The sequence below is a fragment of the Takifugu flavidus genome, chromosome 12, assembly GCF_003711565.1.
Source record: "Takifugu flavidus isolate HTHZ2018 chromosome 12, ASM371156v2, whole genome shotgun sequence".
Taxonomy (NCBI): domain Eukaryota; kingdom Metazoa; phylum Chordata; class Actinopteri; order Tetraodontiformes; family Tetraodontidae; genus Takifugu; species Takifugu flavidus.
In genome coordinates this window covers 15468622-15494673 of record NC_079531.1, presented here as the reverse complement: position 1 = coordinate 15494673, position 26052 = coordinate 15468622, and the positions used below count along the sequence as shown (strand labels likewise).

Genomic DNA, 26052 nt, shown 5'->3' with positions numbered 1-26052 from the left:
GTGCCCGTTTCAGTGTGATCTGGTGCCTCTGGCTAGTGAGGCACTGGGACTATAACTGGGACCAGCAAGCAAACCAGCACTAACACAAACCAGGATGATCACTAATGACAGAAACAAGGCTTCAGATTTAAAGTGGTATATTTGCTCCTGACACTGTAAAACACTCTTAGGCAGGTCAAAATACAACTGTTTAATCATCTTTCACCTTTTTCTCAACTTATCTGGATTTAAATGCTCATTAGAGGAGTCGCCATCACTGGGGAGCATCGCTAATCCGAAAAAGGCTTAAAAAAAGTTATTTCCACCATTGAGGGTTCGAGTATTTTCATTGTATGTATAGATGGAACGTCCCTTTGGTATCCTGCCACTGCGGAACTGCAGGAACCATTAGAGCACCTCAAAATGTTCCAAGGTCAAACAGATTTGTGTCGTCTGCTGCGGTTCCTCGCCGAATGCCAACAGAGCACTTTAAAGTTCGAGTCGCTGCTTTTACCGTAAACCTAAAAAAAAGATTTTTAAAACAATGGAGGACAGCACCAGGATCTCAGCTCCGTCCCGACGGAGACGCCAAGTTATTGATGAGCTGCCGAGGAGCCAAACACACACGGAGAGAGCTGGAATCCAGAGAGTTCCCTCTGGTCGGAGACGGAGCGGGCAGAGAACACTCCATCCATTTAACCTGACCTCTGCAGGGGCCCCGGGGAGGGGGGGCGCCAGCAGGAGCCCATTTGCATGTTCTTCCTTTGACAGTTTGGTTACTTCAGTCTTAAAACTCTGAGTGTGTGAACCGTGTGTGTGTTCTATGCTGTAGTGGTTCCCAGTGGGTCCCCCTTAAAGCCCCCATTGAGCGGCGCCCCAGGAACACATCAAAGGAACGTGGGTTTCCTTTGTTCTCCAAACAGGATCTCACATGTGTTGGTATTTAACAGATTCAAGAATTTGGACACGGGCCAAAAATATGGTTGAATTTAATTTAGGAGAAAATTGGACTGTCTGATTGGGATGTTGGGATCTTTAAAATTGAAATATCATTTTACAACCTCACAACAGATGAAGCTCGGGGGGGCAGATCCCAGGCTGGGAACCACTGCGAAGGTGGACTGGGACAGACGGGTCCACTGGTCCTGAAGAAACCCAACTTTTATTCCACTTATTTTGGAAAAACAGACAACCGTTCCGCAAAACACCAACAAACTGGGGAGGTCAGTCATTACGAGCTGAAATATTTATTTTAAAAACTGAAAAAAAGAGAAAAAAAAACAACCCCAATAGTACAAATAAAAAACAACCAACATAGTTTTAGTATATCATATGACGATAGCTTCCACCGTTGCTATGTGAGTGTTGTGAGGCAGTTTGAAAGGCTGGCTGAGCTGTAGGACTACAGACAGGAGGACAGACAAACAGAAGCGGGTCCCACCAACCAAGGTGCCTCCAAGACACTTGAAGCACAGCACATCTGCAAATGTGGGCAAAGATGCAGCTGATTACTGGTTGTGGTTCGCAGCACTTTAAAAATCGTTATTAAATACAATCCTGGACCGAACGGTCTTGAAAATAAAACTCTCTGTGTTTCAACCAGGCCAGAGCAGCATTAGAAAACAAGGAGGAACGGGCTGAAAGGAACCGGCGGAGGCTCCGGCCCGCTGACCCCAGCGTCCACGTCGACACGGAGAGAGTTAAAACGCAGACGATCGTGAAGAAGCGAGCAGAGAGACGCGTCCTTAACTCGGGGCATCGTCCGTCTTTCTGCAGAATCCGCCGGCGTCGGCAGGAAGAGGAGAGAAAACTGCACTGGGAGGAGAAGAAAGCAAATCACGTCCAAGGTTTAAGGTCTTTAGAGTCCATACACAGCTACGTGGTCTCCAGGAGGTAATGGACATCGCAGTTCCTCTGCCGTCCACGTCGGCGTCCATCAGTCTGCCCCCATAATCAGGCCAGTGGGCCTTTTGTAGCCCTTTCACAATAAAATGCATGTCACAAAAACACTTTGGATGGTTTTAGTCCTCCCGACTAAGCTCCAGCTCCTGCTGGTTCAAGTCCCATCTAACGCTTTGACTACGTAAGATTCGTTGCTTTTTATTTAATATAAGAAGTTTTAGCTTTGCTTTCTATGAGCTCCATGTCTTTAATGCCTTATAACACTTAAAATACATATATTCATTATTATAAAGCACAAAGCTCCATTATTATGCTTTAAAATTAGCACAAACTATAACCTTTCTTTTCCAATTCAATCAAAAAATCTGCTGCAATCATAATAATTACAGTTATTTAATATATTCAGGATGCTGTCTAATGTTTTAGGAGTCACTTAAATCGACGTTTATAGGAGAACATCATATCTACGAGGATTTTAGTCGTTCCCTCAGTTTGCACCGAACAAAAAGGTTCCGATAAAACAAAAATTTAAGAAAAAAACTTGTAAGAATCGATGATTTTTTTTAAAAAAGGTATTACTCCAAAGCGTTTTTCTCTGTTTTCATCTTCTGTCAGACTGGAAGATATTTGGTGAGTCGCGCTGACCCGATTCAGCTGTTTCAGAGCAAGACCGACCCCGAATGCAGCGCAGAAGAGGCTCTCGCCACTCGTGCACCAAAGAAAGCACCACCGCCCTTAAAAAGTGAGGATCTGCTCTTGATTCAGAGACAACCCTCATGTGTGGGGAGTACAGAAATGGCAGCGCTCGGTTTAAGGTAACAGTCGCAGGCGGGCGAAAAAGGCGGGTGATAAACCGGAATACAACCGAGTGAGCTGGTGTGAGGAGAGGACGAGGAGGATGGCAGCTGTGAGGACCCCCGAGGGGAAAAGAAGATGGAGGAGAGAACTTGGTGCTCTCCACCGGGAGCTCGGCCCTTGTGCAACGCCGCCGTTCACGCCTAATTGTGCTTAATTAAAAAAATAATAAATCAACACCCGCACACAAAGAGGGAAACCAGTCTGATAAAGAGATGGCACAGAAAAGGAGAACCCTGTGTTGGACATCGCCGTTGTCTCTTCCCGTCAGGAAGCACGTTTAGAAAAGACGCACCTTTGATTTTGGCTTAAACAACAACCAAACCGAGGGCGACGCGGCAGAAAACGAGGGGAGGAAAGGGTGAAAGGCGGCGACTAAAACAGACGGACAGACGGGCGCCGGCATCTTCCAGGAGGGACGGTGACACTGGGAGGACTCAGACGCTGCCTGGAAACGAGAAAGAATCTTTGTCACTTTTGGGGCGGCGCTACAGCGTTGGCGCCCCCTGTTGGACGCGCTTACCCTCCTCCTCGCCCCAGCCCTCCGCCACCCCCGCCAGCTCATAATGCTTCTTCCTCAGCTCGCCGAGACGCTCCCGCTCCTTCTGCAGACGCGTCTCCAGCTCCAAGACCAGGACCTGCCACGCACGGACACGTGCACCCCGTTAATAACCACAGGATTAGCTACGGTTCTTCCCATTGAGGGACACAAGCAGCAGAGACGCAGCTATGGTGCTATTTCTAATTCAGATTAGGGGCGTTTCTCTTCTCTATGGTGCTATTTCTAATTCAGATTAGGGGCGTTTCTCTTCTCTATTCTATTGAATCCAGGGGTCAGAGGTTAATAATGCAATAAAGGGAAAGTGTCTATTGACAAGCGGAGTTCTGACCTGTGCATCCATCTCCTGCCGTTTGATCTGGGTCAGCGTCATGCTGGAGAAGTCCATCGTGTCTAAAACACACAGAGGCAAATATAAAAATTGAGTTTCTTTTTTAAACCTAAACAGGATCAGTGACGGCTGAGGTAGAGTTGTGAGATAATAATCCGTTAACGGCGAGCGACTGGGACAGGGTCTCACCCGTCTCTTCGATCTGAGACTTCCCCGACTTGGTGGAGGCTACGAGCTTGGCGGTGGCCTGCATGACGCCCCGGGACGCCTGCTGCAGGCGCTGCAAGTTCCCGCTGTCTTTGTCTGCTTTGACCTGGATGGTGAACAGAAGCAAACGCTCGCGTGGATCTGTCGCTCTACAGCGCGAAGCGCGCGGGGTGCGACGGGACTCACCTTGGACGCGGCCACGAGCTGAGCAGTGCTCGCGGCGATTTCATGCGAACAGACCATCAGCTCCTCGAACTTCCCCTTGCCCTGCACCACCAGGTCGGCTGCGTCTCTGCACAAACAAAGCACCATCGTCTCACAGGAGGGACGTGGGATTGACTGCTAACTGACTCTGGGGGTGCTGATGCTTACACCATAACTGTGGCCCCCCAGCCCACTGCCTTGGAAGCAGAGATAAGGCCTTCAGTCCAGCGGGAGTTCTTGGCATAAAATTCCTTCATGGAGGCCGCCCCCTGGTGGAAGAAATGGTAATTGCGTATTTGAAAACATTCAGAACAGCTCTTGTTGTCCAAGGTAGTTTTCTCTTTCAACAGGACTGTGTTTCTTCTCTTTGAAGCTCTAACCGCCGCCACAATATGCCACTAGTTTTCTGTTCTCAGTTTAATAAAAACTCGGTTTTGTCCCCAAAAGTGCGTTGTGACTGCGGGTGGTAGAATCAGAATCATTACTCACTCTGCCGCTTTCCACGATGTCCCTTTGCAGATGCTTGGAAGACAAAACCAGCTCCTTAATTGCCTGCATGAGGTCCGTGCAAGAAGCCAGAATCCTGCAGGGCGGCAGACACCAAAACACCAATAAAAACACCATAAAAACATCAGGAAAGTCATTCGTTGTCCTAAAATGATGGCGATTTGGTGAATAAATACTCCTCCAGTCCCCATCTAAGTTATGGACTTAATACACAACCTCCACAAGATAACACTAGTGGATCTAGAATTGACAAAATAAAAAGGAATTCAGCTCTTCTTTAATCTTTTTGTCCAGATATCTGGGTCAATTTTCAACCTCCTGTTGGAGGCTTTTACCTCTCGTTGACTTCCATCTTGACTCCTGTATCCACAGCTCGAGACTTGTTCAGCATGTCCTGTTAGCATGCAGACACAAAAAGGGCACTTTGATGTCGGATTGGGAATATGGGCATGAATACACACGCGTGCACACACACACACACACACACCTCTATCCTGGCAGCTGCCGATTCCACCGCAGCAGAAGTTGCAGCCATTTCCTGCTCTACGAGATCTCCCAGCTCCCCCTGCTGGAGCTCCAAACCCCGAGGACGCAGTTTCTGCGTGGAGTAAAAAAGAAACACTGAACAATTCAACATTTATTCAAACTCTTCGTAGGGAAATGCTTACGCTAACAGACGTGCGCTCACTGGAACAAAAGACCTGCTAACAACAAGAGCCGTAGCATCAATACAGCAACACCAGTAAGGAAACGTGTTCCGACCAGTTTGGATTTGTTGGTAATTGGCACCACAAATTACAGACAACTGTAGCCAAGCGGTGTCTGTGCATCATCTTCTGATGGTTGGATCCTGTAGAATGCTGCTATTTATCACTTTAACCGTCTCCTCCAGGTTAAACTGGTCCAACTATACATGTCAGAGGACTGCTGACCTGGTCAATGGATCTATAAAGAGAAGTGGATACCGTGTTGGGGGCGGAGCCTTCGGTAGTTTCCGTGGTTGTAGCTGCGCGTTCATGAGCTGGTAATTTAAGAGTCCTTACAGCAGATTTATGTAGCAACAAACTATTAATTGGCTGTTATAGACATCTATTTCACCACGTGAGCCTATGGAAAAAACCTTCTGGGTCCCCAATGGAAGCCCGTGACCGACCATCTCTGTAGTACCACAGTTTGGCCAGCAGGGCTCCTGCTTCCTGTTGTCTTAATAGATCCATGTTTACATCTAGTTTATGACCCAGTCTTAGGTCTATTGGTTGCACTTGTATATTTGCTGATCAGAAATAACTTTTATTACAACATCCCATTAACTCATAAACGCCTCCATATGCTGCTCAGAAACTACGCAAAGGGGAATCGCAGAGCTAAAATTGCTGGCTATCCATTTAAAGTGAACAAAGATCCTGGTCACTCAGCCTCATATAGACCCATTGGAGCTAAAGACAACTGGAATATCTGGTCTGTTTTCCTTATTGCTCGCTGGGAGAGATCTAAACTCAGAAGGTTGTAGACAGAGCCTGAGGTGACTCTTTGATTTAGGATGCTTGGGGATTGGTGTGGAGTGTTTTACCTCCGCGGCGGCGAGGATGACCTCCAGAGTGGCCCCCAGCTCGCCACCGTCTGCCGCAGCCAGGCCGTCGCGCTGCTTCATCCGAGCCCACAGAGACAGAGCTTCAGCCCCGCAAGACCTGACGCTGTCCGAGAGGGCTAGAGAGGACAGACACACACACAGGCCCGTGTCTACAGCAGGTCGCAGTCGCTCGCGCTTCACTTCAGGATGGTCAAATCTGCCTTTTCAAAACAGACGCGTGTGCGAGTCTTTCCGGGCCGACTCACCTTCACCTTTCTCTACGGGCACCATGTGGGACGTGGCGCTGCCCTGGACGATGGTGTCGCTGATCAGGTGGCCGCACTGAAAGATCGCTCGCACCAGCTCAGGCAAACCTGAACAAAAGGCGGACGATTTAAGACACCGCTCGCACTCCCGCCTCTGTAGATAGTTGTATACAGCTAAACTGGCAGTGAAGCTACAGGGGCTTTAGAAGCTTCTGCGTGTTTCTGAAGAAGTTGAACCAATGACCTTCTAATAGTTCTAGTGGTTTTAACCTTAGATAGCAGAAAAGAGGATAAAGTAGCTCCACCAGAAAAAGGACATAACTCAGTAAACTGGCCAAACTTGTGCCTTCTGATCACGTAGGTTTATATTGCGCCCCTCCGACGGTGGACTCACCTGAGTTATCAGCCATGAAAGCTTCCCTGCTCTTACGGAGCTGCTCCACAGCGTCTAAAGAGGCCTGACATCGCGACGCCAGGTAATCTGCAGGGGTCCCAGACAGACACGGTGACAACACAAACTGCTAACAGCGTCCATCGATGAGCCAGAGCGTGTCTTACCGGCAGAACTGGTGCAGCTGATGTGTGCCGGGTCGTCGATCTGAGCTAAAGCATCCTGGATCATCTTCTGTGCCTCCTCCAGAGCTCCCTGAAGACAGGACCGACGAGCTTCCTCCACCTGGCTCTCCAGTGCCTGCTCCCTGCTTTCCTGTGGACAGCAACACATTAACTCAGATTTTGACGAGCCGCTCTCGAGGATATCGACTCCCAAAGGTTCGTTTTGGCACCTTTTCGTTGAGCTGGTTCTGCAGGACTTCTGCCGTCTTCACCCCGCTCTCCCTCTCGGTCACCAGGGTGCTTTGAACTCGCTGTAGCTCCTCCCCCTGGACAGCCAGCTCCGCCTCCACCGCAGACAAGGACTGTAACAGCTCTGCCTTCTCAGTCTCCAGGGCAACCAGCTGTGTGCTGAGCACCTTATTGGACTGTAGCAGGAAGAAGATGGTCCGGTCAGAGCAAAGGCGTGTGCTACCAGTTCATTCAAGCTAACTGGAAGCTAACTGGGGAAGTGGGGGCTGCTCAGCTGTGGATGACAACAGCAGGCTGAGGTACATCAACGCTCACCAACTCCTTCCCTCTACAGTCCTAATCTAGCTAACAGAAGCCCTTTAAAACATGTGCTTATTTTGAACAAAGGCACAAAATGGCGGAGAAATTCGGCTGTAATTATGTGTTAGAAAGTTTCTGCCAGTTTCCACTTGGTGAAGTAATTTCGGGGGGGGCTAGCTGGCTAAGACGCGCCCGTACAGACATCTATGAAGGTCTATTGTTTGGCTTTGTGCAGCTATAACGCTTTAACTGTGAATTAGCGCATTTTGGGACAGCAAAGATCAACAGGAAGACGTGGCAGCAGATCATGCGTCCTGGTCAGACAGGGCGCCAGTTGTGTTTCATGAGATGGCCCCAAAAAAATGGATTTACTGCTCGTGTGAATTGGAAAAATAAGAAAATGAGACTCACACTCTTGTTGGCAGCGAATCCAACAGAGGGTAAATGTTGAGAGAAGATGGCGTTATGATTATACACATACACGCAGGCGGAGAAACGTGTAACGCATGAACAGAAGGGAGGGATGGAGGAAGAGACACGAACAAGCAAGGTGAAGGAAAACAACCGGTGGGAAGAAGGAGGAGCAAAAGGAGGAATAGTGGGAGGTTTAAAGGTTAAACTCGGGATAAAGACCTGCTCTGATGAATCCACGGTGCCCTTAAAGGATTCCAGCTCCAGAGACCTGGACGCCAGCTCCGCCTGGAGCTCCTGCAGCTGCATCAGCTGCTCCTTTTCCTGAGGGAGACACAACAAAACGCCACCATTCAACACACACGGCTCAGAATTTCCTGTTTTAATCAGCTCCACTTTAAACAAAACATTGACATCATGTAGATTTCACGATAGAGACCCTCGTTTTGACCGGCTTTGTAGCAGTAAATACTTCACTTTGTATTATTTTTAAGTCTATAATTACGTAGCATCCGCGTCATCACTCACTTAAAATCAGGGGCAGTTAACAACCTCTTGGTTTTACCGACATTTGTCTTGTATGGACCTCTAATATCCTCGGTCACTCACCTGTCTCTCCGTGTACTCCTGCGCAGCCTTCAGCTTCTCCTGCATCTCCCTCCTCACCGCGTCCACCTCATCCTGCGCCGCCCGGGCGACGCTCATCTGCCGCGTCACCTCGGCGTTCTGGGGACGGACACGCAGGCGGGCAACTCAGTCCAGTCTCGAGCACAAACAGGTTTGATTTGGGAGGGGTTGGTTCCCTGGGAGGACTTCCTCACCTTCCTCAGCAGGTCTGCGTGACTCTGGACCAGCTCTGTGTACTTCTCTTTCAGCTTGGTGTAGCGCTGCTCATTGGCCTGAGCCTTTTCTGCGGTTAAACATGCAGCTCCTTAGTCGACCACCATCTATCATTGACTACGTTTCAGCACATTTTACTGGAGACAGAACTACAGTCGGTGTCCTACAACACCTGGACAGGTGCATATTTAATACCAAGCTCAGGAAAAACTGAGATGTTCAAGTAATATAAGAGCTAAAGAAAAAGTTGTTTAAACTTTCTGTGTTCTTTAGAGCCCACGTTTTCTGGTGAGGAATCAGAAAAAGGACCCCTCCCACATTCATTCCCACTTAAAAGGGCTAAACTCACACACAGGCCTTTCTAGTTAGGTGCGCATGATCAGCACATTGTTAGCATTTGGTGCTAATTACGCCTCAGATTTTCCTGCCCATCCACCTCGGGGCCTGAAAGAATTCTCCAAAATCCCTCAATTGGGACCCAACACCAGGCTGTAGCACCAGAAAGAGCTCTCTGAGGGAAAGACGAAGGTCAGGCTGGTTTGCAAGACACGGTATTCCGGGACGAGGACCTCTTCCCAACTGTGGGGCGCGGAGGAGGAATGGTGGGGGTTCTGGGATGCTTCGCTGCAGCCCGACCCGCCGAATTCTAATGTACTGAGAGACAAACGTTCCTCAGGCCGTGTCTCACTGAGGTGGTTTCAGCAACACGACTAGTTCCTCAGATACAAGACTTTTATATCATGTTTATATCCAAGCAGGCACCTCAGAACTGAAGTTTTAATAGTCTGGCTTAATTTTTCCACATGACAGCGACTAAGGTAACAATACGTCATCAACACACCAACAGCAACACGGACCGACGAGTCGGGCTTACTTTCGATCTCCGTCACGCTCCGATGCTCCTTCTCGGTGTCCTCTCTGACCCGCCGCAGGTCCTCCAGCTCGGCCTTCAGGAACTCGCTCTCGCCTGCAGCCTGCAGCCTGAGGTGGCTCTGTTCCGCCAGCTCCGCCTCCAACTCGCTCACGCGGCCCTTCAAGGCCCTGCGCAGCTGATCGCTCTGAGAGAGGGCGAGAGGGGCGGTTAGGTCGCGCTCCCCGCCGGCCTTTGAGCAGTTTGCGGGTGCTTCACCTCCAATCTGAAGGACTCCAGCTCATCTTTAAGGACCTGGATCTCCCTCGTGAGCTGGTCGATCAAACGTGCTCTGATGGAGACAAGCGTGCACAGAAGTTATGGATTATTATTATTATATTATTATTATTATGCAGGCCCTAAACACCGCCCCCTGGTGGACATTACTTGTCATCCTTGCGCGTGCCATTCTGGCTGTTGAAATTGAAGGGGTCAGTAGGGGCCGATGTCCCAAACAGGTCATCAAATTTGGTCTCCAGCGACTGCTGAATATTAACAAGAAGCAAAAACAAATCCCATGAGAGTTTTGCATCTTTCTGGTAGTTTCTGCTGGTCAAGCACGCAGGATATTTAAATAAAGTCTTTAAGCGCTGTTACGGACAGCATCGGTCATAAAAGCGGCCATGCTCCGTCTGGCCGAGTTACCTGAAAGGCAGGGACGTCCGTGTCCACCAGGTCATCCGTCTCCACCGCGTGCTCCGACTCCGGGGACGACGACTCCGCAGGAATGACGACCACGGGACTGATGTGCTCCGACAGAGCAGAAGCGCGCAGAAAGTTGGGAGGATTCTGCAGGAGGCAGAAACAGTGAATGTCAGAGGCGCCGTTTAAAACACGACTAAAAAAAAGCAGCTGAGAAACCGGAGAACAACTGGGGCCAGTCGGGTCGGATCCTCACCTCAGGCAACTGTGGAATCTGGATCAGCCTCTTGAAATACTGCAGGTTACTGGAGCGATAGAACAGACTCTTTATCCTGCAGGAGAAAGAAGGAGGAGTCACTGAGGTGGGGGGGGGCGCACAACGACACAGGCATCAGCAGGAGTGTGTCGTACTTTTTAAACTGCTCCAGGAAGCGATCTCTGTGGCCCTGGAGGGTGTCTGGAGGAAGGCCTGTCAAAGCAAACACCCCCTTCAGAAGTGCTTCACAATCCCACTGTCCATCCACTCATCCATCCATCATAGGCTGGTTGTGTGTGTGTGTGTGTGTGTGTGTGTGTGTGCGTGCTACCCACAGGAATGCAGCTTGAACAACAGTTTGACTGTGTAGTCGTACAGGTGGCTGCAGTCGAGGATGACCTGGATGAGGGGGGCCAGGCGACACTGCCCCGCCGCCGTCACCGACACCGAGCGGGACATGTCCAGGGAACTGAACACTGACGGAGGGAGGAGAACACGGAGCTGGTGAACACCACGAGATCATTAACATCGGACAATACACACACATCGGATTACTCGTCTTGATTGCGCAATATACTAGGCACGGGCATCGTCTCCATGCCGGGGTCGCGATTTCCTCTTTGTTTAGAGTTGTTTACAGATCAACAACAAACGGGGACAGAAATGCTTCCATCGCGCTCCAACGGGAAACATTCCGCCACCTCTCCCGAGCCTCTGGCCACATGCCAGGGATCTATTTTTAGTCAGCCGTTACCTCGGATCGACTCGGACAATAGCGGGTTTTTTCGTAAGGCTCAGACAAACACAGCTGGCGGGACGGCCAGGGTCGGGGCCAGGACGGCTTACCGCTCAGGAAGAGGTTGAGTTCACACTCCAGGTAGTCGAACATCTCGACCGTCAGCTGGAAGCTAGAGCGGGAGAGACAGAGCTGAGGCGCAGCGACAGCAACGAGGATGCTTTACCGGGTCTGCCCTTCCGGGCCGACCTCAGAGCGGACCCGCTTCCGAATCACGCTCGGGCGAATCGGCAGACTCACAAGTTGTTGACGTCGTTCTCGCCCGCCTCCTCCAGCTGTCGGTTTGACATCTGCAGGTTGCCGGGGAAGCGTGGATTCTGGAAAAGACAGAGCGGGAATGGATGATTGCGACATTCGATCCAGCCCGGCGCCGCTGGGCCGATCAAACTCCCCCCCGGAGTCAAAGCCAAGGAAAATAAATTGGCTGCCTGTTATGCTGGGATACACAGGAAATCGAAAGTCCTTTTTAATGTTCCTCAGCTGTCAGTTAACAGCATTGATTTACCGAGGTTATTAATCGAGTATTTACACAGATATAACCCACCAGTTCTGTGTGCTATGATTCAAAATGATTCACTTCCTCAATTTGATTATACGCCCTTTATTCAGGCTGTAATAACAACTTTCATTTATCTTCTCTCTACTTTCAGTGGGAAAATAAATAAATACTTAAATAAACCAACATTTGAGATGAGGAAACCTTTCAAGTGGCCAAAGTGGCACCTGTATTTTATTCCTGGGAGGGTTACAGCAGGTCCTCCAGGTATAACCACCGCTGCATTTTCACTATGACGCCACGTTCTATAAAACTTTACTGTAAACGCTGAAGTGTTGCTGCAGTAATGTTGGGGTTAAAGGTCGGGACAACTCACTTTGATGTGAAACTCCATTTTGGTGATGAGTAGTTTGAGGTAGATGCTGCACAACTTTCCATAGCCTTCACTCAGGTGACCCTGGGGGGGGGGGATGAGAAGTAAGATCATTGGTTGCTCAAGATTTACTGCCGCATATCAGAAACCAACAGTGCTTTTATTGGAAAACTAGAAATCAGCCAGAGCTCATCCAGTTTTTTCAACCAGGAGCTTCTGACTTCCGTTTTTTCCTTGAGTGCGGGTGTGTGGCACAGGATGACACAACAGGAAATTGAGGCAAAAAAAAAAACCTTGGGACTCAAGTTTCCTTCCTGCGTTCATCATTACGCAACGGATTGAAATGACTTATTCTCAAGACAAAGACACTTAAATCAAATTAGAATCGGCAACGGACCGCGCTGCAAAGCTGAATAAATTCCCTTGGGTATGAACTGGAGGTTTTTTTCGGGGGGGATTTCAGAGGCTTTTTTGGAAATCGCAACATCTGATAGACAGACGGGAAAGTACAAAAACAACCTGACATCATAGTCGTTTACTGGGACACTGGGAGAGGCTGTAACTACTGCTAAATCCCCCATGTTCCCTCGAGAAACAATAGTTAAGATTCTTGATTTAGAAGTGGGGCTAATGTCTATTGCAGGACAGCATCATTCACCATATCCCTCAATAATAATATCCCAATAATATTCCCAACAGTTTCAGGGGATTGTGCCAAAACATTATGACAACCGTGGTTTCCTTACCCACATCCTGCTCATATCAGTTAAATCCGCCTTATTCCTCATGGAGTCTTTTATCACCTGGAGAGGCGGAAGGAGGAAAAGGGGGGATAAAATGTTGTGAAACCGATGACTGAGCAGTCACGGCTGGAGCGGCCGGGTCATGCGCCGGAGGCGTACGTACATTCGGATGTCCATCCCGCAGCAGCTTGTGGAAGACGTGGCAGAATTTCCAGCAGAGCACGGCGTTGCTGGACAGAGGAAGTCGGGTGACGGCCGCCCAGAAGGTGTGGGCGCCTTTCTCGTGGTGCGTGCCCAAGATGCAAGGTGACGGCGACGGCGTCAAGGACGGGTGGCTGACAGTGCTGGACATTTTTAGTGTGGACATCTACATTCATGCAATCCCACTCCTTCTATTTACACAATAACTCAATTATAGAAATAACTGTAAATGGAATTCATTGTAAATCTCTTAAGGAATCACTACTCCCCAGAATAAGGTTTAGTCTTTTGTCCCCACACACACACACACACACACACACACACACACACACACTCACACAGACAGGAAATAACAGCTGAGACAATGTGAGGATATTCCTGGCATGCTTCTCTTTGACAGCGACCTCCTGTGTGTTGATGGCCTTATTGATGCTGATGACCTGGGGGGGAGATAGAGGGATGAGAAAACTGATAACTCACAGAAAGAAAAAACTTCTCTGCACCACTAAAGTTTACTGGAGCTTCCAGAGCAACCCGATACTGGACAGAATATTCCTTCTGTTCCAGGCACCGAAGCATCCGCCTGGCGTGCAGCATCCCACCAGTTGTGGCAACATTAGCATCAAGATGCCCCTCAATGGAGCAGAAAGGTGTCTTAAAAAAAGGGACAGCTGTGCCCTGACGTTCTGAAGCATGGCTGTGGTTCAACTGGGCTCAACCATCTTTCATAATCTCACTCCCCACAATGGTCCTGAGCCTGCAACCCTTCCTCCAGCACACTAGATCGGAGGTTCAACATGGAAACGTTGTAAAACATATCACTCCAAAGGTCAAACTGCAGTCGGCCCGGCTGTGGAAATTTGATTTTGCATATATGTTTTACAGAATTTGCGAGTCCTGAATGGACACAAGACTTTTTCCCTACAACCAAATATAACCACCAGTGGCTGTTCAGGAAGATTCTCTAGTCGATAACCTCCGTCAGCTGCTGAGCCTACCTGGGTTTCAGTGTCAGCAGCATTGCGTTATCAAAAAGGGAAGTAGATATTACACCACTTCCTGCCTCGTTGTTAATATGCAAACAGTCAGAGGTTATTGTTCTGGTCACCGCCGGTCAGGCACGTCGCATTTCGCAACGTCAAAATGATCCGTCAGTGTTAAATGTTGCAGTTTTGTTTATTTTTTGCACATAGATTTCTAAAAAAAGAAAAAATGAGAAAATTCCAATGGAACTGGTTCCCACACGAAGACGACCCAATTAGGCAACAGTGAGACGTTGTACTTTGTGTTTGGGCTGAATGAGTGTGCCAGCTGCCTGGGACTCCTGGCAGTGGCTGCTGGCATGGACACATCAAGGGTCTGTTGGGCCCCCACACGGGGGCCAAGCGCACCGGCTGACAGTGTAATAAAGACAAAATAACGCCGAAAACAGAAGTTAATGACTCTGGAGCTGCACGTCCAAACTCTGCCCCCCTCACCTGTCCCTCCCCGTCTGAGCTCTAAAAAGCTGGTGTGTTCTGGCATCTAGGGCACCATCCCGACCCTCACATGCTCACTTTTGAATGAAATGTTATTAACAGAGTGGCGAAAGCGTGTTGTTATGCACGTCAGGCTTCAATCAGCCCCTGCTATAAAAAGCAGGCATTGAGATTTTGATCACAGCCGAGCTGTGTCCACCGATCCGGGCGGCGCAGAGAAAGCATCTTCCCAGCGGCCACCTCCGTTCCGAGCCACAATGACTGAATTGTGAGACCATGAGAATTTTGGGTTTCAAATCGATTTTGAAAGGGAGCAAAAAAGAAAATGGCCGCATGATTCTAACTACAAAAACAAACAGCTGTGATTATCTTCCAAAAAAAACAAAAAAAACATCTCTACTTATTTTGTTATGCATAATAAACGCATTGATTATGCAAGACATAATAAATGCCATATCTATCTAAATGTAGCCAGTTTGGGGAGGATTTCTGTGAAACATCAGCTGTAAATACCAAAAACACATAATCGCCTGATTTCAGCAACAAGAGAAAAGTCTTTAAAAAACAGCAATAAACACTAACCTTAGAGTTATTATTGTTATAACCACTCACTATAACTGTTTTATAACCCTTCGCTAATGGAAAGGCAAGGACAACACAGCAGTAACAGTAGTAAACAACATGAATTTGCATTTAAGGATTCAACTCTGCAATTCAGCTTTAAAATGAAAATATTCACCTCAGCCTCCTAATTGGACAGAAATACAGCTTTTATATAATGTGTCACATCTAAAGACATCATGAAGGACACTGAGCAAACGTTCTGCCTTACAGTTCACGTCCTAATCAGGCATCAAGCAAGATCACTAAAGGTCCTTTCACACCAAATGCAGTGTGTGGGACACAGGTTATAACAGGTGCTAATAACAGGTGATTGAGTCCATTCCCACTGCCAAGAGACCTGCGTCTCTCTCCCCAAACCAGAAACACAACTGCGGACGCCTCCAATGTGGATTAAACAGTGCAGAAGAACTCACTTTCAGCTGAATCCAATGAAAAACGACTGTTTGTTCCAAGGTAAGATCCTAACGCTAACTGGCACACAGTTGTTAGCTACAAGACATTAGTAGATTAATTAAAAGTTTATATATATATTTACAAAGTACTGATCAACGTAACGATATGGTGGTGCACTATAAACAAGTGGAGAACATACCATTTAGCAACGGGCTAACATATCAGATAGTCCTTTCTGTCTTGTTCGACATATCAAAACTATTACTGCGGAAATTTGATACGATTTCTTTGGGAATATTTTTCACAGGAATTGCTGAGAAAGCCATGTTTATGTGCCTTTGGGTATGATCCAGGGAAGAAAGCTTGCCAGGCCTAGCAACTGTAACCATGGGTTGGGGAGGCGGGACTTATCAAAGAGTCAATTCCTGCTTCAAACCAGATGTGACCATTCCAACGCTGGTAGAGCTGGAACCGATAAAAAAACCAGAGTCTCTTGCAAGGTCATTTAACCAGGAAGTGAAAGTTGCTTTTACTTATTCCCACCTACTAATATAAGCTGGGTGTTAGCACACTGTGATGATTTTGAAATGAACGTATAGCTGGTTCTGAAAAGACAACCATTCAAAGCAACAAGTCACATCTAACCAGACGAAGGCGACCGTGAGCGTTCCCGCTTGAATAACACAACCGTTTTGCTGAGAGGCCACGTGGGACCGACCATTGTGACGGGTACTTCAGGACTGGAGGGGGCAGTGGGGTTGGTCATGTTGGGACTTCCTGTCTTGGCACACCCTTCACTGTCCACTTCCTGTCTGCCCTTTTGGGGGAAAAAATAAAATCAACGCTGCTGAGTCAACCTGGAAAGCTCCTGAGACTCCAGATCATGGTTTCAAAAAGTTTTGTTAAAGCCGAAACAGCGAGTTAAATTAAGCTAAACTCACAAATATGTAGTTTATAAATCAGGGGAAAATCTCTTTAACATACGCAAAACCTAAAGCGCCTCTTTAAATGAATAAAGGTTCTTTCGGAGCAAAACATTTTCCATAAGCAACTTCTCCAGCCTGAAAGGTCACACCTCAGAACAGAGTCCTCTGTATTGCTTGTCCAGTTACCCTTTTGGCATCTGAGTGGAACACCGGCTCCGACACACCCATCACTCCACACCTCTTAAAAAAAGGTGCACAGCTGGCATTGAAGCTCGTGTGCTAGTGGAAATAAAAGGCCTTTTTTTAGAAAGGGCTCCTTTTCCTGTGCAGTTACTGTACAGAGAAGGTGTGGGAGGGAGAAAAGCCACCAGCTCTGGGACTCAGCTTGTCCCAGAATCATAATTCTTCTCCGAAGTGATGGAGAAACTTGGTACAACCTGGCACAGTGAGCACTTCCTCTTCCAATAATAACATAACAGGAGGCAAACCACTGCACACAATGACATCATCACTCAGGAGCCCTTTAAAAAGCATGAAAACAGACACGTCGGTCATCAGCAAGTGAAACACAAACCTTGAGTGAGGGTTTGACAGGAACTTCCTGTTGGACATGGCAACAGCACGTTTTTAAAGAAAAAAAAAACGTACACCGCTGCTAACAACACCGAGCGCGCACGAGCGTCGCCGTCATTGAGTGGGTGGATTTTTCTCTGAGAACAAACCCAACGGCGCCTCGGGAACTGATGCAACTGCAATTACGCCTCGTTACCGACGTGCAGCCATCGCAGACGTTACTCAATCCTGTGGGGGCAGAACGGGCCCGGGGAGGACACCGCGGGGCGCCTCGGGGTGGAAGGCCTGGGGGAAAACGGTTTTCCAGATTTCATACAGTCCAGCTGGTGTTGCAAACAGCCCGGTTCTGACATAAATGTCAGATCTTGGCCTGGGGAAAGGGCCTGCAGACAGTCAGAAGACCAATAACAACTTAAAGGAATTCAGATTAGATCCACAGTCCTGAAAAGTATCACCACTACCCCTACATGTCTGCTCCTGTTCCATACGGGCAGCTGAGATCTCTGAGATGGGAAAGGGGGGGGCTGCTGTGTACAACAACTGGGATAGACGTCCTCCAGTGTAAGGATCACAGGAAAGGGGAGTCTGGATTGGTTCTCCACCCCCCTACTGGTATGAAAGGGATGAGTTGTGTCCCTCTGGCTGGTGGACACCTGTGGAGGACGCAGCCAGCTATAGTTGACATGCACGGCACATTTGGGCTGTGGTTCCAGGCTGCAGCTGGGGTGACAGAAAGGCTCAGGAGGAAAAAAAAATGTTATATTTTAATCCACCCCGCGGTTCCAACTTCTAGCAAAAATAGTTGTACTCGGTTTTCCCAGGAAGCAGAATGCGCGTCTTTGTGTTACCAGATTTCTGGCCACCCCCCACCCCCTCCAAAAGGAACAGAAACGCTAAGACTCGGGAGAGGAAAAGATGCACTTACAATCTTACTGAGCTCCATGGTCCAACTTGAGGGAAGTTGCTTTAGATCCACGGAGGAAGTCCGCTGGTTTTATCCGAACGCGGCGCAATTGGCAACAGGAAGACGGCTGAAGCAGCGGGCGCGTTTTGAGGAAAGCTTGGGGACGGGGGGGGGGGGGGGGGGGGGGGGGGGGGTGGGGGGTGGTGTCAGCTCAACCTGGGTCCCCCTTTGGTGTTAAAACTCTCCCCTAATGCTCCCTTATCCTGTATGATCCGTGCGTCCTCGTTTGGCGAAGACTTTCGGGTCGCGAAGCGCGACGCTGCAGACGGAGGGAGTCCCGCCGAGGCGCGCCCCCTCCCCCGATGTTCCCGGGTTCCAAACTGAATCAGCCCCCGGCTGGAGGTGTTCACCCGTCGCGGGGGCCTACCTTTATCCTGCAAATGACGCGCTCTCTTGCCAGACAATAGTAGCGAGGAGTTGGAGGATGAGTGGGATAGCTCCAACCCGCATGCTGGGGGTGCGGGGCAGGAAGTGAGTGGGAACCTGCGGGGTTTCCAACGCGTCCCGTTTTCTTTTCCACAATTTAGTAATAGATCTGGAGGCACTGGCATTTAAAGCTGGAAATGTGCGTGAATCAAGTGAAGGCACAATTGTGGATCCACGGGGGGAGAATTCCCGGGTAAATGGCGCCCCCACCTGGCTGCTCGGAGGCGGACCTGACCCGTTTATTATGAAGACCGACGTGCACAACAAACGCACAGATGTCATTTTAATCCTCCATTTTCTCCAGCCTGCCACACCTCCTGCACCCCCACCCCCCAGGCACCCCCCGGGCTGCTTATAGAAGATGCTTTAACCCTCTGAGAAAGTGAGACCAAGAAACTGATGTTTCAGATTTCCTCCCGTGCGAGCGGTGGGCTTCAGCCAAAGGGGGCTTTGGTTGCCACGGTTACCGACAGCTGTTGGCAGCACACAGGAAAGTAAAATAGAACATACTGCAGCACCACTTAGGCCATAATTTAGCCTGTCACTCATATACATAAGACTCATCAACGCTTGTCTTTTAACTCTAAACGGCTGAATAGAGGAAAGTTTTATTAGAGGATAAAAGTCAAAATGAGAGAAATGAACACCAACATATGAAATTCAACCCCCAGAGCGAGTAAAAGAGCAAAGACCCAAACAACATCCTATATATTATAAAGGTACATAAGCAGGAGCTCATCAGATCAGACATCTACGTGGAAATCTTGATATTTAAATGGATTCCAGGGTAAAGACATGACCTGGACATAAGCTGACCAGCAGTGATCGGGCCAAGATCATCAATACGCTGCTTATTACACGTATCATTCAAGCTCCATTCTGCTCTCCAGGAGCAGACAATGCCTCCTCTTTTCCCCCCAGAGCCCTTCACATTCTGGTACGGCCCAGACCTGCAGGGGCAACACTCGCTCCGACTGTTCAGCTGACACAACAACTTTCTCAGCGGGTAAAATAGGTCTAATTTCTCCATAAATATAATTAGAATTCCATTTTTAATCATGTCTCAGCACCAACTCATCACCAGGTAATAAATTCAGGTGGCAAGGTCACGCGTTCAGGGTCGACAGATCTCAAACAACCGTTAGAGACATTTTTAATTACTTTTTATTATCTAAATTGTTCTTGGAATTCTTTTTTACTAGCACCACTTTTTACTTACTTTCTCCTGGTGTAACAATGCAAATCTGCCCTGAACGGGACAAATAGAGGATATCTTATCTTCAAAAGGTAAAGTTTGAACTAGAATGCTACAATAAAAAAGCAAGACGTCACATCCTCTGTTCCCATTTGGGCTATAAACAAATTCCACAAACATGCAATTTGTAAATCCATGTAAATTCTTTTATTTTATTATAAGAGTAACTCTACGCACAGATATGATACAACTGTTTCCACGGTAACCAAACTAATACCGCAGCAGCCGATCTCCAAACCTTTAAGTTAATGTGAAGAAATTAGTTTTTTTCCCATTCAGGTCCGACCAGGTGGTTCCGATGCCCCAGTGCCGTTACTGGTCTTTTATGCTGGGCCATGTGTCTCCCACACACCCCCACATTTGAAATAGAGGATGCGAAGTAGGCAAAGGAAGACCTGAGGAAAAACGGGAAGAGCAGGGAACAACGGAGGCACAGATGTGGGGGGATTAAAAGGTTCTTGACTTTATCCACCCTGCTCCTTCCTGATGGTGCTTAAGGCCAACAGCTCCAGCTCTGACATTCCACAGCTGCCAGCGGGCTGAGGGATAATCAAAAGAAGGCCCAGCCAGTTTAGGGAGATAACGGCGTGCCACGGCAGCTCTAACCCGTGTTCCTACATCCACAAGACAAGTAAACATCGAGTCAGAGCTCCAGCAGGGCAACAAAACTGGCGCAGACGGGTAGAAGGGACGAGGGCGAAGCCGCCTTCCTTTGAAAGAGAAATGTAGAGGTCGTATCTGACGACAAACACCTTCAACAATTTGCATTGAGGGATGTGGGAATGGCTGCAGCGAGGTCAGCCGTTGATAGCCGTAACCATGGCAACAAAACCGACACACCCACAGAGACCAGGTGGAACCCCATTGCAGAGGCGTAATAGATTTCAAAACAATAACTGCCGGCTGTTGATGCTTAAATTAGCAATGGAAAAATGTGGTTTTGGTGTCAGACACCACCTGCACGTCCCAGTAAGCAGACTGGGTGATACAGAACGAGTCCTCAACACAAAAAAGCCTTTTACTTTAACTTTTTTCCCCTTCTTTTACAGTTTCTGATAAAGTGTCTCCAATGTGCTGTTTACTGGCGTTGAGAACATATAAAGTGGGCAACAGGAAATGCAAAAATAAAAGCGCCAGGAACAATTATGAACATAAACGTATCATTAAAGCAGACACGGTGTTATCTGTCTGCCCAGTTTGGCTCTTTTTATAACCCAGCGTGGAAGCCAAAATGACAGAGCACTTTAAACACGCCCTGCTTGTTTACTCAACTCCACAGCACATCCGTGGCCCTTCCGGGAGGGGGGGGGGGTTGCACGCACAACTGGCACATACCTGCCCTTCAGACCGGGATGTGCTCAGTCCATCAGCGGGGGCGTGCGCAGCATATTGCAGGGGGGGGGGGGACCACATCACTCCGGATAGTCTGACCTACATTCCCTCTGCCCTCCCCAGTGCACGGAGGGAAGGGAGGGAAGGAAGAGACCACCGCCGAGCAGGAAGCAGCCAGATCCACAGCCCAGCTGCAGCCAGCATACATTCCCTCTGCGGGAGGGCCCTTCGTACTGATCTGGGAGCCCAGACACGGGGTGATCTTTGTCGTCCGGCAGGATTAAGGCGGCCGATCATCATCACCACCACCACCACCACCACCACCACCACCATCATCATCATGACACAGCTCGGCCGCCTCCCTCTTGTGTGGATGGGTCGCACAAGAGCCCAGTAATCAGAGTCCAACAAGCCATTTAGACCACTGACCTACATTTCAATGGCGCTTTTGTAGTCCAGTAGACTCATTCGGGTCTCTGCCGACCGCAGACACGCACCGCCACCGCCGACACATCCGAACCACAATCGGCGCGATTCACACAGCAGCGCGCAGCACGAGCGAAATACGGACAAATCAATCACGGCTCGGTCGCTTCCAGGAGTGGAATCGAATCGAGTGGAGTCGAATATCCTCGCTTGACAATTGCCCCCCACGCACGACTCCACGCTTTTAATAAGAATAGCATTCCTGCTCCGTACCTGCCCCCTCTCAAAGTTTTCCTTCTCCAGCTCCAGACTGTTAGCCCCGCCGGTTCGTCGGATCACCTTGGGAATAGCGTTGGGTACTTGCTGCATGGAGTTTTTCATTCGATCCATCGCGCTCTGTTGTGCAGACGCGGACAACGACGCGCACAATGCAAAATCGAATAAGTTTCGTGTGGATGAAAACAGCTTCACTGCGGGGGAGAACCGAGTCTAACTATGACAGAGAACAGTCCATTCTGTGTTGGCCATGGCGTCCCGTTCGTTTGGCTTTTCTAGCTCCCAGTCAACAACAGGAGCGGCGTGAACAGCGCGCGCCAAGTCACCCATTGTTACGTAAACTTCCGGTTTCTTGTGTCCAAAATAAAAGTCGGATTTAGCTCATAGACATTTGTAAATCATCGATTTAGAGCGCCTGACCTGGCGACGTGTTGAATGATGTCGACTTTGCATTTCTTTATTCAGATTTTCGGATTTGATTTATTTTTGCCCAAGAATATTCCGAACAATAATACGCCTCATTAATTTGTAGGGAGGGTGAGGGAAATCACAAGTGATTATGAGAAAGCACTTTTATTTAGACATGATTTTTGTGCCTCGCACAGGAACGAGATTGAAAAAAGGAAATACTCAGACTTTTGGATTAAATTTAGACATTACCATATGTAGACTAAACTTACGTGTAATGCAATGTCATTTAATATCTGACATTTCATCTGTCAGACAATGACTTCAGTGTCAGTGATTAAAAACCGCTGGAACACAGAACACACTAAAAACATCTGGACCTAAACCTGCTAGCTGTGATGAACTTGTGTGGCATGACCCCAGGTAAAAGCACAATTACTAAATTTGGCGAAATTCAAAGGATGACCTGATTGGAAATCTGGTAGTTTCAGATCTCAGCTCTTTGCTGAGTCACAGCCTGTTTGCAGACATTTAAGCGAAAGTGTTCATACAACAAAGAAGGGGATAAAATCTTTTTTTTAAATTGTTACATACACCCCAAACTGTGATTCCGGGTAGCCAATCAAGGCACTCGGAGAGAGATTAGAGTTGCCTTCTATTAATAGAGTATATAGGTAGCAGCAATACAAGCTTACAGAACATAGTAGGTTGCTTTATGATTAAAGCCCCTTAGCTTTGAATTTTGACAAATCAAGGCAGTTTTATTTTTTTCCTTTTTCCATCCTTATTTGTATAAATCCGCTATAGAAACACACACAAATAGTCTAAGAACATCTTGAAGTCACGCGAGTCTTTCATATCTGGGGAAAGATCCAGTTGCGAAGCATGTTACATATAATGCTCACAGTTTTGCCAGCCCAGCCAAAATTATATAGTTTGGTAGGGGCAGTTAGCGCCAAGAAGGTTGCATTCCTTTCATTTTTGTATTCTTATTCCTGGATTTGAAACCCTGCTTCGAAGAATAGCAGCCAGACTTGCGGAATACTCGGATCACTATTTACGCAGTTTGATGCATTTAAAATTCACGTCATCGTGACCATTTTTCTTTTCTGTGAACCTTGTAAAACCGTTGTGAACGTGTGAAAAATGGAAAGTGCCAGCTGCCCTTGCACAGAAAAACCATAGAGAAAAGTAGAGGGAAAATTGCCTCTTGCAGATGAACTGGACACATTTTTCAGCAGGTTAAATCAACATGACGCTTCAGATGGCGTCAGCCGCCAGACTCGGACCAACAATCAAGTGCTCACTGTTGATGAGCAGCTGGTGACCTCCATCTGATGGAGAGCGAACCCTTGCAAAGCCTCTGGAGCTGCAGGCTGAGGCGCAGGGTCCTCAGAGACGGTGCGGCTCAGCTGGTCGCAGTCATCTCCAGACTATTTCAGTGTATTCTGGACGTGTTCCCAGCTGGTGGCTGGAGTCCTAAATAATCCCCACCCTTGGAAAAAACACCTGCAAGGGACACTGAAGGTGCATTCGGAGCACAGACAAATTAATTTTCCTTTAAACAAAAAATATATAAAGATGAAATCAATAATTGGATGTTTTGAAATAGCAAATCCGAGTAAGAATAAAGTGAGCAAGTGTACATTTTTAGACCAGTCCTATGCAGTAACATGTACTGTGTACTACACAGAACTTTACTGCGCTGGTCCTTGGGTGGACGGCTCCTCCAGGCCTGCGTGTTTGCCTCCAAGACACTGCTTGAACCTGCCATGTAGCGCAGTAGCATGTGTTTAAAGATTAAGCTATGGGTTGTACAATGAAATGGCTGGTGGCCGGACCTCTGCCCATGGAGTCCGGCCGGGCACAGCCCGAAGAGGCAACATGGGACCCCCTTCCCGCGGGCTCACCACCTGCAGGAAGGGCCAAGGGGGTCGGGTGCATTGTGTGTTGGGTAGCGGCCGAAGGCAGGGACCTTGGCGGTCTGATCCCCGGCTGCATAAAGTGGCTCTAGGGACATGGAATGTCAGCTCTCTGGTGGGAAAGGAGCCTGAGCTGGTGCGCCAGGTTGAGAGGTTCCGAATAGACATAGTTGGCCTCACCTCAACGCACAGCAAGCGCTCTGGAACCAGTCTTCTCGAGAGGGGTTGGACTCTCTACCACTCTGGAGTTACTGATGGTGAGAGGCGACGGGCACTTCTCGTTGCTCCCCAGCTTAGTGCCTGTATATTGGAGTTTACCCCGGTGGATGAGAGGGTAGCCTCCCTTCGCCTTCGGGTGGGGGGACGGATCCTGACTGTTGTTTGTGCCTATGGTACAAACAGCAGTTCAGCGTATCCACCCTTTTTGGAGTCCTTAGAGGGAGTGCTGGAGAGTGCTCCTTCTGGGGGCTCCCTCGTCCCTCCATTGGGACTTCAATGCTCACGTTGGCAACGACAGTGTGACCTGGAGAGGTGTGATTGGGAAGAATGGCCCCCCTGATCTGAACCCGAATGGTGTTTTGTTATTGGACTTCTGTGCTCGTCTCAGATTGTCAATAACAAACACCTTGTTCAGGCATAAAGGCGTCCACATGTGCACTTGGCACCAGGACGCCTTAGGCCGCAGATCGATGATTGACTTTGTGGTTGTATCATCGGATTTTGTGGCCACATGTTCTGGACACTCAGGTGAAGAGAGGGGCGGAGCTGTCAACTGATCACCACCTGGTGGTGAGTTGGCTCCGATGGTGGGGAAGGAACGCCTGGCAGAGTCTCCCGTCAGAAGGAGCTTCAACTCACATCTCCGGAAGAGCTTTGACCATGTCCCGGGGGAGGTGGGGGACATTGAGTCCGAGTGGACCATGTTCCGTGCCTCCATTGTTGAGGCGGCTGACCGGTGCTGTGGCCGCAAGGTGGTTGGTGCCTGTCGTGGCGGCAATGCCCGAACCTGCTGGTGGACACCAGCGGTGAGGGATGCCGTCAGGCTGAAGAATGAGTCGTATCGGGCTTACTGGCCTGTGGGACTCCTGAGGCAGCAGATAGGTACCGGCAGGCCAAGCGGAGTGCAGCTATGGCTGTTGCCGAGGCAAAGACCCGGGCATGGGTAGAGTTCGGTGAGGCCATGGAGAGCGACTTTCGGACGGCCTCGAAAAGGTTCTGGACCACCGTCCGGCATCTGAGGAGAGGGAAGCAGTGCACTGTCAATGCTGTGTATAGTGGTGATGGTGCGCTGCTGACCTCAACTCGGGATGTTGTGGATCGGTGGAAGGAATACTTCGAGGACCTCCTCAATCCCACCAACGCGCCTTCCAATGAGGAAGCAGGGCCTGGGGACCTGGGGATAGGCTCTCATATCTCCGGGGGGGACTGGAGGGTGTGTTCCAACTATAGAGGGATCACACTCCTCAGCCTCCTTGGTAAGCTCTATTCAGGGGTACTGGAGAGGAGGGTCCACCAGATAGTCGAACCTCGGATTCAGGAGGAGCAATGTGGTTTTCGTCCTGGGCGTGGGAACAGTGGACCAGCTCTACACCCTCAGCAGGGTCTTCAAGGGTGCATGGGAGTTTGCCCAACCAGTCCACATGTGTTTTGTGGACTTGGAGAAGGCATTCGACCGTGTCCCTCGGGAGGTCCTGTGGGGGGTTCTCCGAGAGTATGGGGTGCCGGGCCCCCTGATATGGGCCGTCCACTCCCTGTATGATCGGTGTCAGAGTTTGGTCCGCATTGCTGGCAGTAAGTCGAAGTCGTTTCCGGTGAGGGTTGGTCTCGGCCAGGGCTGCCCTTTGTCACCAATTCTGTTCGTGACTTTTATGGACAGAATTTCTGGAGCACAGACAAA

General features: G+C 48.9%; 1 protein-coding gene across 1 annotated transcript; it reads right to left on the bottom strand.

The window, feature by feature from the left end:
- Window positions 1-1210: 1210 nt before the first annotated feature.
- Window positions 1211-22130, bottom strand: hip1 (huntingtin interacting protein 1). Its single transcript, XM_057049209.1, has 31 exons — window positions 21823-22130; window positions 13529-13592; window positions 13115-13257; window positions 12955-13011; window positions 12212-12292; window positions 11580-11656; window positions 11390-11451; window positions 10879-11019; window positions 10699-10756; window positions 10544-10619; window positions 10291-10434; window positions 10033-10130; window positions 9865-9937; window positions 9610-9793; window positions 8717-8805; window positions 8505-8621; window positions 8118-8219; window positions 7166-7360; window positions 6939-7086; window positions 6775-6861; window positions 6381-6488; window positions 6115-6251; window positions 5032-5142; window positions 4880-4938; window positions 4527-4620; window positions 4206-4306; window positions 4020-4125; window positions 3816-3939; window positions 3627-3688; window positions 3260-3374; window positions 1211-3184 (listed from the first exon to the last, which is right to left on the bottom strand). Exons 1-31 carry the CDS (start codon window positions 21937-21939, stop codon window positions 3174-3176), a joined length of 3141 nt encoding a protein of 1046 aa, XP_056905189.1. The 5' UTR covers window positions 21940-22130; the 3' UTR covers window positions 1211-3173.
- Between the last annotated feature and the right edge of the window lie 3922 nt (window positions 22131-26052).